Here is a 14,889-nt window from a genome sequence, read left to right as displayed (position 1 = left end):
ATTGAAGAAAACCATGGTGCACTTCCTCATGTATGCCATGATGATCATTGTAATGAAACAAGTCATGTTAGTAGTACACCAAACTCAAATGCAACAAGTATTGTTGAAGAGGTTTTTTGTGTTAGTCAATATTTTGTAGATAAGAAATAGTTGAAGATAAAAGCACACACTTGACCTCGCCATTAATATTACATGAATATGGAACAAAACGAACACAATTCATCAACAAATTAACCTAAAGTGTGGCAAAACCAAGTTTGAGCATGACCATCTCTAAGAAAGACCATTGAACTCGATCATATGTCTTACTCATATCCAATTTCATTACTAAAAAACATTTATTTCCCTGTTTAAGTGCATGTAAGTGCACACGTGGTCTAAAATTAATGCAAATTATGCATTGAATGTCCCAAAGTAGATATTTGTATTTTTCATCTAATGCTCTACGGTTCAATGCAATATTATTTTGTATATATGTGATTTTGATGCTTCAAAATAATCCCAAAATAATCAAACCTACTACTTTGGATGGTTGAATCTATATCATGACCTTTCTTAGTAGTTTTACTAGGATATCCACCACTCAATCCTTAATCATCAAGTGATAGTTGGTTAACAAATTTTTATTTGAAAAATATTAATTATAATCCAATAATGACGATATACACTTCATTTAGCTTTAATTATTGGACCTTTTTTTTGGACATTTTCATAATTTTAGACCGACACTCGAAATTATTAGACAGACAATCGAATTTTCAAAAAACGTGTCAAAATTTTGAAATAGACTGTCTAAATATCAAGCTGCCTGTCGAAATCATTAGACAGACAATCGAAATTTTGGACAGCCTGTTGAAATATTGATACAAGTATTCTAAATTTTAGATTGTATGTCAAAAATGATACAGAACCTCTCAAAATTAATAATAACCCATCGAACCATAAGATGATTGAGTGTCATGAGTAGCTCCTAACATCAACAAATCCCACCTTCTCTCAAGAAACTCCACTAACTTTAAAAGACCTTCAAGAATTTCCTTAAGTGTGTTCTTTAGAGTGACCGAAAGTGAGAGTGAGAGGGAATGAACATGAATCTGCTAGTGTTTAGCCCAAATCCCCATCTTGACTTAGTCCCAAATCCAAAAAGACATTTTTGCTCCTACGCAGACTCAATCCCAAAGCCCAACTCGTCTGAAATATCGCCAGCTAGTCTCAAATATCAACAGCCTGTCTAAAAATTTCGACACATTGTCTAAAATTTTGACAGCCCGTCTAAAACTTTCGACACCTCGTCTGAAATTTTGACAGGCTGTCCGAAATTTCGACAAGTTGTCTGAAATGTTTGAAATGTCCTAAAAGGCTCCAAGAACACAATAAAACAACATATATCGTAATTAACATTTTATAAACTTAAGCAAAACTTAATCTTAATGAGTGGTAAATATTTCATTCAAACTACTATGATGATCAACTATTATGATCAATGGATCTAATGGATTATAATCTTTATCAAACTACTATGATGATCAAGGATTGAGTGGTAGATATTCTATTGAGGTACTACTATGATGATTATCTTTATAGTATTAAAATAATACTTTATCATGTTGAATTGTATCTTAATTATACCTTTTTGACAATTAGTCATGAGTTTCGACAACTTGTCTAAACATTTCGACAGGTAGTCTTAAATTTTGACAGCATGTCTAAACATTTTCACAGATTGTCCAAAAAATTTGAAATGTACAAAAAGGCTCCAATAACTATACAAAGATATATATTAATTATAATATCCTATTAACATTTTATAAAGTTAAACAAAACTTAATCTTTATGAGATTATGATGATTACAGATTGAGTGGTACATTCAAACTACTATGATGATCAATGATTGGGTAATAGATATCCTATTGAGGTACTATTATGATGATTATCTTCATAGTATTATAACAACATTTTATCTTGTAGAATTGGATCTTAATTATATCTTTTTGACAATTAGTCGTGAGTTTTGACAACTTGTCTCAAATTTCGACAACATGTCTAAACATTTTCACAGGTTGTCCAATAAGTTTGAAATGTAAAAAAAGGCTCCAATAACTATATAACGATATATATTAATTATAATATCCCAATTAACATTTTATAAAGTTAAACAAAACTTAATATTTATGAGATTATGATGATTACCAATTGAGTGGTACATATTTCAATCAAACTACTCTGATGATCAAGGATTGGGTGGTAGATATGCTATTGACTGATATGATAATTATCTTCATAGTATTAGAACAACACTTTATCATGTAGAATTGGGTCTTAATTATACATTTTTGACAATTAGTCGTGAGTTTCGACAACTTGTCTAAACATTTTCGACCACCTGTCTATATATATCGACATGTTGTCTTATAATTCAACAACCTATCTAAAATTTGTGACCACCTGTTTGTATATTTCGAAAAGTTGTGTTATGTTTCGACAATCTGTCTAAAATTTTGACCACCAGTTAAAAATTTTGATATGCAATCTAAAACTAAACAACCGGTTTCAATATTCAGACAACCTAATTAAAGCATTACATATCAAACCAAGTCCAAAATATGAAATCACACAATATTATCAATACATTACATATCAAACCAAGTCCAAAATAAATCCAAAAATAATCATTTCTTGCATGTGGTTTTGTTGTGTCCATAACATCCACAATTGGAACACTTCCGTTGCTTTTTTTCCCCATCAACATCTGAAACCTTACCATTTACTTTCTTTGATGACAATTCATGTGTAGAATTAGTCTTCTCCTTTGGAAACTCTCATCTCGAAGGAATTCGTTTATTCTTTGGTCTCTCTGGGGGAATTAACTTCACCAGTTTGATAATAACTTGAGACTTAACCTCTTTTGGAAGATGCCGTTCTATTTCACGCGGTAAAGGGTAAATAGATTATGCATAAGTCATCCTCCAAAATTCAATCATGTATTTTGAGCACAGACTATATACATCTACCCACGATACATTGCCGCAACGACGCTTTGAGCACATGAAATCTTATCAATGACAAACTCTCGACATGTACAAGAATGTTGCGATCATTGTCGTTATCTTGCAATTTCCATGTAAATAAACTAATAATGTCTCTACTATTTTTTTATTGCAATTGGTTCAATCTCCACCATTGTCGTTATCTTGTAAGTTAATTTTATATCGAAGAGGTTGCGATCGATTTCTATAACTTCATAAATGTGCTCAACTAACTCCTCATAAGTTAGGTTAGTTTGTATCAAACTTGATCTTGATCGTGAGCCATTTGAAATCCATTTCCATGAGTCTTTATTCTTTTTCCACATTCCTCACATAATATTACAATATTTTTTAATGACATCTGAAAAAAAAAATGCAATAAACAAATACAAATGATTGGTATTACTTTGATTGAAAAGTTATATAAAAAAATGAAAATCAAGTTGAAAATCTAGAATTCGACAACCTGTCTAAAAATTAGACAACTTGTCTGATAATTCGACAACTCGTCTAAAAATTCGACAGGTGGTTGAAAATATATGACGATTTGTCTAAAAATTAAACTACTTGTCTAAATTCGACAGATGGTCAAAAATTTAGACAGGTGGTTGAAAAAATACGACTACTGGTCTGAAATTTAGACAGCTGGTCTAAAATATCAGACTCCTTGTCGAAAAATTAGACAAGCTGTCAAAAATTTATGGGTTTCTCTATCTCGAAAATTACTAAAACCACTATTAAATTTTTCAAATTTTCAAGCTTTAACCTCCATAAAACTCCAGAAATATACGTAAATACTTACTTATAATTTTAATATACTAAAAAAATCATTTTGCATTTTAAATATACAAAAATAATTATCAAAAATCTCATTTTTCATAAAAATATAAACCAACCTTTTGAATGGGTGGTGGCCAGATTTGAGGAGAGACGGTGGCAGCCGATGATGAGCAGTGTTCGCCGGCGGTGGCGGCAGCAAGGGGCAGTGGTCGCCTGTAATGCCCCGAATTCTCCGATGTGGTTTAATGGCGGGATTATTAGGCCGGGAGGGCCATACTTGTTTAAATATGTCATTAAATGATAATATGCATGTATATGTGAATTATATTATGATATGATGTTAAATGTATGCATGTGGGTCCACATTTTAATTACAGGGGTGTGATGATATATGTTGAGACCACATTATAATGTGGGTTTGTTCGAGCTATTCGGCATGAGACGATCTTGGAATATTGATTAGCGGTCTAGTCATAACAGGTTCAAGTTTGGGACTCGGGATGAGTCTCGGGGTGATTCTAATGATTAGAGCGTTACCAGAAATTAAAGGGTAACGGGATATGAATTATTGGTGTTTGAGATTATTGAGAATAGCTGGAATTGGAGAGCGTTAATTATGATTAACGAGATAGGTGGGAAATACCAATTTTGCCCTTGGGAGCCTTTGGAAACCTTAATTAGACCTAGGGGTATTTTGGTCTTTTTACCCCTAGGATAGATATAAACTATTTTGGGCTGTGAAAGAAGAGGAAAAACAGAGTATATTCAAGAGCCTTCCCGTACCATCCTTCCCTTCATTTTCCTTTGAGATTTTTGAGCCATTCTTGAGGATTCAAGCTTGGGAAGTAAGCCTTGGGAGTTTGGGAGTGTGTTCCTCCATTGAAGAGCATCATAAGCTGAGCTTTGGGTAAGTTTCTAACCATTGAAATCCCTGGTTTTCCCTGTTTTAGTTCTGTTTTACAGTTGAGATTTCTAGGTTGAATACTTGGTCTTGTTGGGAGTTTTGGCTAGGGTTCTTATGGTTGTGATGTTTGGGGTATGTTGGGATGGTTTTTGGGTTCTTTTGGCACCAAAAATGGGATTTGGAAGCATTGGAAACAGGTTAGAATCGAAGGAGATGAAGAAGGAGGTTTCAAGGGGTTTCTGGTCTGGAGGTAGCGCTATAGCGCCCACCTTAGGGCGCTACACTGCTACTCAGGGGGCATTTGGGCATGTTGGGGGTTCTGAGTATAGCACTGGGGCGCTAGGGTTCAGCGCTGTAGCGCTACTCTGTTCCTTCAAAGTCTCGTTTTGAGTGTTTTTAAGGGGTTTTTGACTTGGGGTTTCAATCTTTAAGGCCCAGGATTGAATCTACTCACCGTGTGGGCATGTTTCGAGGTCCCGAGAGTGGTGCTTAGGTTAAGACCCTATCTATGTTGATTCTCATTAATGGAGGTTATAATTGGTTGTGATTAGGTAACTGCTAAGGAACCAAAATATCGATCGTTCTCAGGGGTCGTCCTTATAATATCTCTCGCTCAAACCTGAGGTAAGAAAACTGCACCCTGTGTATATGACATGTATGATAGTTGTTGAGGCATGCTGGTTGATAAATGTGGACATGGATTGCATATTAAATGCTAGTGAATATTGTTTACTTGTATATGGCATTGACTAGTCAAGGATATTGACCTAAGAGTCAGAAATGGCATAGCGTCATGAACGCCGAGCCAAATGAAGATTAGGTCTAATCGATATCAGCATTGAATGGCTCTAAGGCATTAATGCTAGACCGACCCTAAGGTCGATGAAACTTATAAGCGCTTGGCTAGTCTAAGACTAGTTACTGAGAGCCAGGGCCTGAGGCCCAAATGACCGTTTGTCACATGGCTAGGGAACGATGTTCCAGGGTTATGACTCTATGGTCATGAGGAAGGTTATGTTGGTGACCAGTCACCATGCACCTATCCTATCTAAGCTAGTGAAAGGTTCACTTATCTGTAAAGCCTGATGGCCCTATCATCACATCGCTTAAGGGAGTTGTACCCACATTAGTGACTTTTGCGACTGTCACCTATCTGTTTTGGACTGATAGTCCTGAATGATTATAATGATCATTGTTCATATTATATCATGCTATATTGTGTTTTCTTGTTGGGCCTCGGCTCATGGGTGCTATGTGGTGCAGGTAAAGGGAAAGAAAAGCTCGCCCAGCCTTGAGTGGAGAGCTTAGGTGGTGATGTGTACATATGCGGCCGCTTGACCACCACGGCCAAGGAGTTCTCAGAGGAACTAGGGGGTTTACCCTATTTTTGCCGCTTAGGTCGGCGAGGTTGTAAATTTGAAAACAGTAGTGACCTTTTTATATTGTGAATAACTTGTAAATGTTTTGATGAGCTCATGAACAGTTTTAATAAAATATATCCTTTCTTTTTTTTACGGTTTTTCCACCTTAGCCTATTAATAACACTTAGAGCACGTTTTAACCAAAGGACTCAGGTAGCGGGTCAAATTTCCAGTTCACCGATCACCGTAACTGTTCTAGGGTAACCAAGGCGTTACATCGCCGGTGGTGGTGGTGATGGTGGTGGCGGCATGATGAGTGTGGGTAGATGGGTGAGAGGAAGAAAATGATAGCTTTTAGGGTTTTAATTTATTATTATTTTATTTTAAGGGTAAAATAGGTAATACAAAAAAATCATTAATAAAAGATGTCATTTAGTTAAAAACTATTAAAACTATGCCAAAGTACAAATTGTACTAAAAAAAGACTATTTTGCCAAGGAGCCCCATACTACCATACTCTATTATTGACTTACTCTTCATACTTCATAATAATTATGCTCTCTTTATTATATGTAATCTACTCACTCTACTGTTTGTTATATATATCGAGGATGACTTGACTATCATCACGACACCAATTAATTAAGAATCCTCCTATAACTATAAAATAATAACATTATTATAACTATAAAATAATAACATTATTATATGTAAATGTAATCACCTCAATTAATGGATCTGGCTTTATAAAATTGCACACAAAAAATACATTAATTAATTAACACCATCCACATGCTTTACTTAACTATTAATTAAGCTAACATCTTCTGTCATAACTTTTGACAAATAACAAAACTCTTCCATACACAGAGAGTGCTCAAACAATAGATCAAGAAACATACTACAGAAATACAAGATCAAGAACAGAGCTGATCATGGCTGAAGCTTTTCTCACTGTTTTGTTTGAGAAGCTATTTGAGAGGTTGAACTCTCCAGAGTTTGCCAACTTCTTCCAGGGAAAGAAATCCATTTGTGAGCAGCTGAGGGAGTTGAACCTTAAGCTAAAGACAGCTAGTCTATTGGTCAATGATGCTGAAGAGAGGCAACTCAAGGAGCCGGATGTGAAGGACTGGTTGGATGATCTCAAACATGTAATTTACAGAACGCAAGACTTGGTGGACCACATTGACTATCAACTCCTATCCAACAGCCTGGGGCATGAATCTGGTACTACTGATACAACTACTGTGCTTATGAAAATGAAGTTCTTCTTCTCTTCCTTGACTGAATTTGAGAAAACTGTTCAAGGTAATTAGCTCTACAATATCTTTACAATTTCTCATGAATCATGATACAATAATATTTTATTATCTGAAAAACTAGTGATAATGTGTGTTAGAAAATTGAATGAAAACGTGTGGGGTTTTGTCTTAACCCGACATGATTAGTAATTGGTTTTCACAGATTATTAGGCCACAAAAAATATTGAGTATATACGTTAGTTTTTAAAGGAAGATGTATATAATTTGTGCAACTATAAACTAATTTATAAACTTGGAAAAGTAAAAAATTTCATTCATAATGTGAATAGTATTCTCTTAATTGATTATGAATGAATAAGACTTAAGTGTCTTAGTTTATATTTACACAAAAAAAAAATTATTTAGTTTTAATATATATATATATATATATATATATATCTTCCTGGCAAAAATGAGAAGACTAAATTACTATTCATACTATTTACTCACACATTTTCTAACAGTTTGTCTGTTAATATAAAACCAAAGACCCCATTCAACTCTAACAGTTTGTCTGATATTTTAAAACCAAAGACCCCATTAAATAATATAGCTTTCTGAAGCAATTGTTAATTTTAGTACTTAAGATGTTGCAACAGTGGTTCATTTTTTTATTATATATTTTCTCTAGATATTTTGGCCTTAAAACATATGATTTGGGGGAAAATAATTAACTTATTTTTTACATCAAAATATAATGTCTTAATCACAAAAATATCATCGTGACAAAAAAAAAGTTGTAACTAATAATGTCTTTTGTTTCTTTGGGCAGTGGAGATATTTAAGATCTTGGTTGATATAAAGTTTCTTTTACAGAAAAGAGTTCTCCTGGGTTTGAAAGAAGATACTCAAAACACTAGATCTTCACAAAGATCAGTTGTTTCACTGAGAGAACAACATCATGTTCATGTACATGGAAGAGATGAGGATAAAGATAAAATAATGGAATGGTTGATAACAAATGAAGCATTAGGTAGTTATAAGATTGGTGTGCTTCCAATAGTGGGCACAGGTGGACTTGGCAAGACCACTCTTGCTCGGCTCGTTTACAATGATACAAAATTAAAGGAACATGGTTTCGAGCTTAAAGTATGGGCTACTGTATCGGCTGAGTTCGATGTTATAAAAGCAATGAAGATTATTTTGCATGCCGCTACTAATTCCCATTCCACTGCTGACATTGATGTTTCAATTAAGGAACTTCGACGTAGACTAAAAGAAGCCTTGAGAGGCAAGAAATATCTAATTGTTCTAGACAATGTATGGGATGAAAATGAAGACAACTGGGCTGTCCTAAAGCCAATCTTCACATCTGGTGCCTGTGAAAGCAGGATTATTGTGACTACACGCAGCCAGCAAGTTGCCATAATTGTAGGAACTGGAAAAAGTTATGAACTATCACAAGTATCTCCTGCCCATTGTTGGAAAATATTTATTGATCATGCTTTCAATGGAGAGTTGGACACAAATAAACATTTGCAAGAAATTGGAAGGATTGTAGTTGAGAAATGCAAGGGCCTCCCGTTAGCTCTGATATCTCTTGGTGGCCTTCTAAGATTCGAAGAAAATTCAAACAAATGGGAGAAGATCTTAAGAAGTCATGTTTGGGAATGGTGTGAAAGCCAGAACAATAATATTGTTCCATCGTTATGGTTGAGTTATCGTTATCCCCCTTCATATTTGAAACAATGTTTTGCTTACTGCTCTATGTTTCCTAAGAATCATGAATTTGAGAAGAAAGGAGTGGTCTTATTGTGGATGGCAGAAGGCTTTTTGGAAGATAACCAATTAGAAAAGAGATTAGAAGAAGTTGGAGAAGAATATTTTGACAATCTAGTTTCAAGGTCATTATTTCAAAGATCAAGTAGAGATGACTCGAAATTCATCATGCATGATCTGGTGCATGATTTAGCTATGTTTGTCTCAGGAGAATTCTGTATGGCAGTAGAGGACGATAATAGCTTAGAGGTTCTCTCAAATAAGACTCGCCATTTATCACACACAACAACATCTGCTACTAACTGTGACTCAGTTAGGGAAGGTCTATCAAGAGCACAGAATTTGCGTACATGGACAGAACTAAGTATAGAATCACGGAATAAGATGACTGTAGAATTTTTTGTAGAAAGAAAATTCTTAAGAGTACTATCACTGTATAGTTTTTCTCTATCATTTGTGTTGCCTGATTCAATCAGTAAACTTAAACATCTGAGGTATCTAGACTTATCTCAAAATAGTATTATAGAGTTACCTTCTTCTATCTGCATACTATACAATTTGCAGACACTGCTATTGTCATGTTGCAGAAGCCTTAGAAGATTGCCAAAGGACATGGGAAGACTGATAAACTTGCGTCATCTCGACACCATTGGCTCGCCTCTAGAAGAAATGCCTCCACAGATGGGTAATTTGAAGAAGTTGCAAATGTTACCTGAATTTGTCTTGGGTAAAGGACATGACAATGCTTCAACCATTAGGGAGTTGGGAGAGCTTCAACAGTTGAGTGGAGAACTTTATATTTTCGGTCTGCAAAACGTAGATAATGTAAATGATGCTTTGGGAGCTAATTTGAGGTGTAAGGAGAAACTGACGGGCCTAACCTTTTACTGGCTGGGTGAGACCATGGACACAAGAAGAGAAAGCGAGGTACTTGAAGCACTGCAACCTCACACAAACTTGAAGAAACTCAAAATTTATTCGTATGCAGGTTTTAATTTCCCTAATTGGATTGGAGATTCTTCGTTTTCAAATGTAGTGTCAATTCATCTGAGTCATAACAAAAATTGTTGGTCCTTGCCATCACTGGGGCAGTTACCTTCTCTTCAAAATCTTGTGATCCAAAGTTTTCATGGGGTGGAGACAATAGGCGCTGAGTTTTATCATGGCAATAATCCGTCCAATAATATTACTCCATTTCAGTCCTTAGAAACTTTAACTTTTCATGACATGCCAGCGTGGAAGGTGTGGTCCCCTGTTGGAGGCGATGATAGAGATGGTGGGGTACTTACACTTTTCCCTTCTCTGAAAGAGCTTAGCTTGAATGGTTGCCCAGTCCTGGCTGGGAGCTTACCCGATCTTGACACATTAGAGACTCTCCATATTTCAGGTGTATATGGTAGTTATTTTCCAGAACCTCGTTCACCAACGAGTTGTTGTGCAAGAAACTAGAGTTCCCAGGGAGCCATTGTTATGTTTCTGTTACAGAGTTAAGAATTCAATACTGCGACGTGATCAAGTCATTCCCTTTAGACTACTTCCCAAGTCTAAAGAAGCTGATCTTTTTTTAATGTTCGAGTTTAGAATTGCTTACCTTTTCAGAAGAAAATGGCATTTCAGAACTCCGTTCTCTCACTGTTTTGGAATTCTACAATTGTAGAAATGTCATGGCATTGCCTCAACACATGCACAAGCTTCTTCCATCTCTTGCTAATTTAAGAATCTCCCACTGTCAAGAAATAAAGTTATTTCCTCAAGAAGGATTGCCATCTAATCTAAAAGAGCTTCATCTCTGCAGTTGCAGCCAACTGATGGCACAGCACAAGCACTGGGGTCTGCAAGGACTAAACTCTCTCAACAAACTAAGCATTTGTGGATATGATGATGATGATGTAGTGTTTGATTCATTTCTAGAGGGGTTGCTTCCCATCTCTTTAACTGAATTGTCACTGAATTATATTCCAAACTTACGAAAACTAAATGACAATGCCTTTCAACACGTCGCATCTCTTCATAAGTTGTCGCTGCAAAGTTGCATGAATCTGCAAGTTTTGCCAGAACAAGTGGTCATGAGCACTTCTCTACGCACTTTGTTCATCGATAGATGTCCTATTCTTGAAAATAGGTACCGACCGAGGAGAGGGGAGAGCTGGCATAAGATTTCTCACATTCCTGACATATCCATTGGTCACTGGTCAAGGTCAGTAATAATTGAATTCTACTTATTTTGACTATATTGTATTTCTCATGAAAAAGAACCGTCTCGTTATCTAGTATAAATTTTCTGTGCTTATGTTATTTTTAGAAGACTAAACTAGCTTCCATAATATAGTAAATATTACAGGACCGAAGAAGATGATGAATGAGGACTACTCAGGGATGGAAAAGAGACCATCTCATTTCAATCTGCGCACAACAAAGTTTGTCCAATGCATGTATGTGCATATATATGATATGTAAAATCATCTTTAGTTACTAAACTTGAATGTGAACAAATGTGGAGCTATTTACAAGAGTTAATGTAGTAAAGCTAGTTAGCTCATTAATAAGCTGTTGGAAAGACAATGAAGTTTGCTAGTAATTGAATAGCTATAGAGAAGATACAAAAGTTACAAAGTTCGTGTCTAATTTCTGCTGATACTATTTCCTGACACTACTTATCATAAGTGTCTTATTCAATATATAAACCAAGCAAGCATACAGACCAGTTGCTTCCCATCACCATTTTTTTTTGTTAAATCTATACTTTAATTTGCTTATTAAGTAATACATATATGCACCCCTTTCTATATTAACTTCACTGCAACAAGCTTCTTTCTCTCTCCTTAAAATGCTAAGTTTCAGTAATTCTACTTCAAGAGGATGTCAAAAGTCATTACTGTATCTAGTATCTAGAATGATCTAGAGTTCTAGAATATATTAAGAAGAACATAGAACATTCTAGAAAGTTCTTGAAAAAACTTATAACTAATTAAACAATATATAGAGAGTTCTAGAATCATTTAGAAAAAAAGGTAGAAAGTAGTTAAATAAATCATAAAGTAAGAAAATTCTAGAAAGATTTGGATGTTTCCTTTGTAGCCTATAAATAATGTCTGTCCAAATTTGTAGCAAAGTGAGTGTCCCAAAAGTGTGAGTTTAAGTAAGTATTATATAAGTGTGTCTAAAAAGAGTGTGGGAGAAATTATTAAGTGAGTGCTCTAAAACAAAGTGTGTAAGTATTTAGAGTGTATTGTGATAAAATATTGTATTCAAGTCTTGGTGTAATTACTTTTGTAATAATAAAGTAATTAAATTTTCACGTGTTGTGGTGTTCAACAATTCGTATCAAGAGCTAAGGTTGTAAGATCTTTTGAAATTCTGAGTATGCTCTGTGGTTGCAGTTTTGACTGAACTTCCACATCAGAAAAGATTTCTTAAGATTGTCATTGAGAAAGCTTTCTTAGAGTCATTTGTTAAGTTTCTGTAGAGTCTCAGAACTTTACTTAGCTAGTTAGATATAGTAATAGCTAATTGTAGTTATAGTATGTTTATTGTTTTGAACCCAAAACGGGTATGTTTTAAAAATTTATAACTCGCAAGCGCACGAATCGTATATCGAATATAGTATTCGTGTAAGCACGAGATCGAACCCAAAGGAGTTGTCTAAAATCGAAAAGAAAACTATTTTAAATCAAAATTAATAAATTCTAACCTAGTTCCAAAGATTAATAAGAATTTGTAACAATAAAAATAAAATATACTAATAAAGAAATTAAAGACAATATATAAAAATAAATTAAAAATAGAGATCAAGATAGTAAAATAAGACTATTAAGGATTAGAATCCACAAAATATAAGTTCAATAATATTTATAAGTACATTAATTCCCAAGTTTTAGTGATAGTTAAAATAAATCAAACTATCATTTTCCAAATAGATGTATAATTTTAAGCACAAATTACTTCTAAAAAGATAGTGTTGACGCGATTCGTCGCCAACAGGTAATTAAGAAAAGAAGAGAAAGGGATTAGTGCTAATGTTGAACCGAAGTAGATATATGATCTTAGAAATGAAAGGGTGACTCAAGACACGTTTTTTAAGTGGTTCAAAGGTTAAAATCATTCTACTCCACTAGTCAGTATTATTGCTATATACTGGATATTTGATTACAGGGTATTTCTTACAAGAGATAATCCAACCCCTATTAATTCCCAGGGTCTCCATATTTATAGGAGAAAGCACCTGGGAAGTGGTAAGAAGGTCATCCCGTGACCTTCTTACCTATCGTATCAACTCTGTGATATTCATGATTAATTCCTAAACCTGACACATAAGTGTGGTCAAATCAATAGGTAAGGAGATAATGGGCCGCACGGCCCAACCCAGTCGTGGGTGTCTGAATACGCACGTTCCTGCTGCGTGTCCGAGAAGTCAGGGGCATACCAGACACGTGATGTCTGATATATGCACGTTTATCTTGCGTGTGTTGACTTTACAAAGGGTCATAGCCTCCAGATCCAGCTCGTACCACTAGCTGGATACCTAACTCGACCTTCGGCCTTCAGAGCCGGACTCAGTTCTTAGGCAATCTTGGCGAACCCTTGGGTTACCCCGAGCTAAGGAGGTACGACCTTATGACGGCAGCTCCAGTTTTGGGGATGTCCATGAGATAATCATGATTAGGCCGCAGCTCAGCTCGCTAATCAGCCCGTGGGAAAATCAGGGCGTACATCTGCCCCTCAAGCCCCTGCTCGTGGTATACCACGTCGTATAAGGCCATAGTAGGGGCTTTTAGGCTTCCCCATGAACTCTTCACATTCCACATCTTACGCAGGCACCTGATAGATGGAACATCGTGGTTGGTGACGGTACGTCTTACGAGAACCGCATTTAATGGCCTAGCCTATGCCCAGCCGTCGTTTCGTATTTCGAGTGGAGGGCCTTGGATCCCACATCAGGGCCATCCAACGACCCTCTATATGTGACCCTTCATGTATATAAAAGGGGTGGCCACCCTACGCATGGGCCACCCTTTCATTTGAAATTTCTCAGAACTTCTTTCCTTCTTCTCTCTTCATCTCAGAAGAAAAAGAAACCCTCTTCTTTGCGATCTCCATTCTCAGTTGTTCAAGAAGCTCAGGCGTAAGGATTCCTTCAAAGCTTGGGGAACAAATACTCCGACGAAGCTCCTACCTAGGCAACACCTTCATCCACCTCCCAGCCAAACACTATAAGTCTCCTGACCATGCGTGTTTTGAAAATATTTTTCACTGTAGCTTAGGTAAATATTTACTGTAGCCACATGCAAGGGTTTACTGGTTTTTGAGGGTATGAAGGGTGAAAGCCTTTTAGGTTAGGGTATTTTTGCTGTAGAAAAACGCTTGGGAGTATGGTTTACAGGATGCATTTTTTGGGGAAAATTTCTGGGTAGAAGTTTTGGTATTTTGGGTGCAAAACAGGGTAGCTTAGGGGACACGCTTCTCAGGTGGTTTTGCCTTCCTTGCCTATTGAAACTTTCCCCCCAAGGCAAATTCTATCCTGACCCTCCTGACACACGAATTCCGAGTAATCTGGGATCTGTTGGGAGCACAGACGCGTGTTCATAGAACCGCGTGGTCTCACTCTCCACGGGCTGGGCTTACCTCAGCTCGTGCAAATAACACTTTGATTCTTCCCCATGCTTAGGTCGCATTTTCTAAAATCTTTTCTTTTGTTCGCTAGGCGACCAGATGGCACCAAAGAGGAATGCCCCACAGAAGACCGTCGGCAGCTCGGCCTCCCAGCAGGACAAAGGAAAAGCGGTGGCCTGACTCCCTG

At 36.1% G+C, this 14,889-nt stretch overlaps 2 protein-coding genes across 2 annotated transcripts; both read left to right on the top strand.

Annotated features, from left to right (window-relative positions):
• The first annotated feature begins 7,007 nt into the window (after window positions 1-7,007).
• LOC133792341 (putative disease resistance RPP13-like protein 1) lies at window positions 7,008-11,673 on the top strand. Its single transcript, XM_062230244.1, has 3 exons — window positions 7,008-7,380; window positions 8,146-11,289; window positions 11,422-11,673. Exons 1-2 carry the CDS (start codon window positions 7,008-7,010, stop codon window positions 10,539-10,541), a joined length of 2,769 nt encoding a protein of 922 aa, XP_062086228.1. The 3' UTR covers window positions 10,542-11,289; window positions 11,422-11,673.
• Window positions 10,757-11,407, top strand: LOC133792340 (putative disease resistance protein At3g14460). The gene is made up of 2 exons (XM_062230243.1): window positions 10,757-11,289; window positions 11,395-11,407. The coding sequence occupies exons 1-2, from the start codon at window positions 10,757-10,759 to the stop codon at window positions 11,405-11,407; spliced, it is 546 nt and encodes a 181-aa protein (XP_062086227.1).
• Window positions 11,674-14,889: the final 3,216 nt, after the last annotated feature.

Source organism: Humulus lupulus, chromosome 7 (assembly GCF_963169125.1).
Source record: "Humulus lupulus chromosome 7, drHumLupu1.1, whole genome shotgun sequence".
NCBI classification, from domain to species: domain Eukaryota; kingdom Viridiplantae; phylum Streptophyta; class Magnoliopsida; order Rosales; family Cannabaceae; genus Humulus; species Humulus lupulus.
Note: the sequence above shows the minus strand (reverse complement) of the source record. Positions and strands in the feature narration are given on the sequence as shown.

Coding starts and splice junctions, on each gene's coding strand:
- LOC133792341 (XM_062230244.1), top strand. CDS start 7,008: ATGGCTGAAGCTTTTCTCACTGTTTTGTTTGAGAAGCTATTTGAGAGG. Junction 7,381..8,145: donor ATTTGAGAAAACTGTTCAAG/GTAATTAGCTCT, acceptor TTCTTTGGGCAG/TGGAGATATTTAAGATCTTG.
- LOC133792340 (XM_062230243.1), top strand. CDS start 10,757: ATGGCATTGCCTCAACACATGCACAAGCTTCTTCCATCTCTTGCTAAT.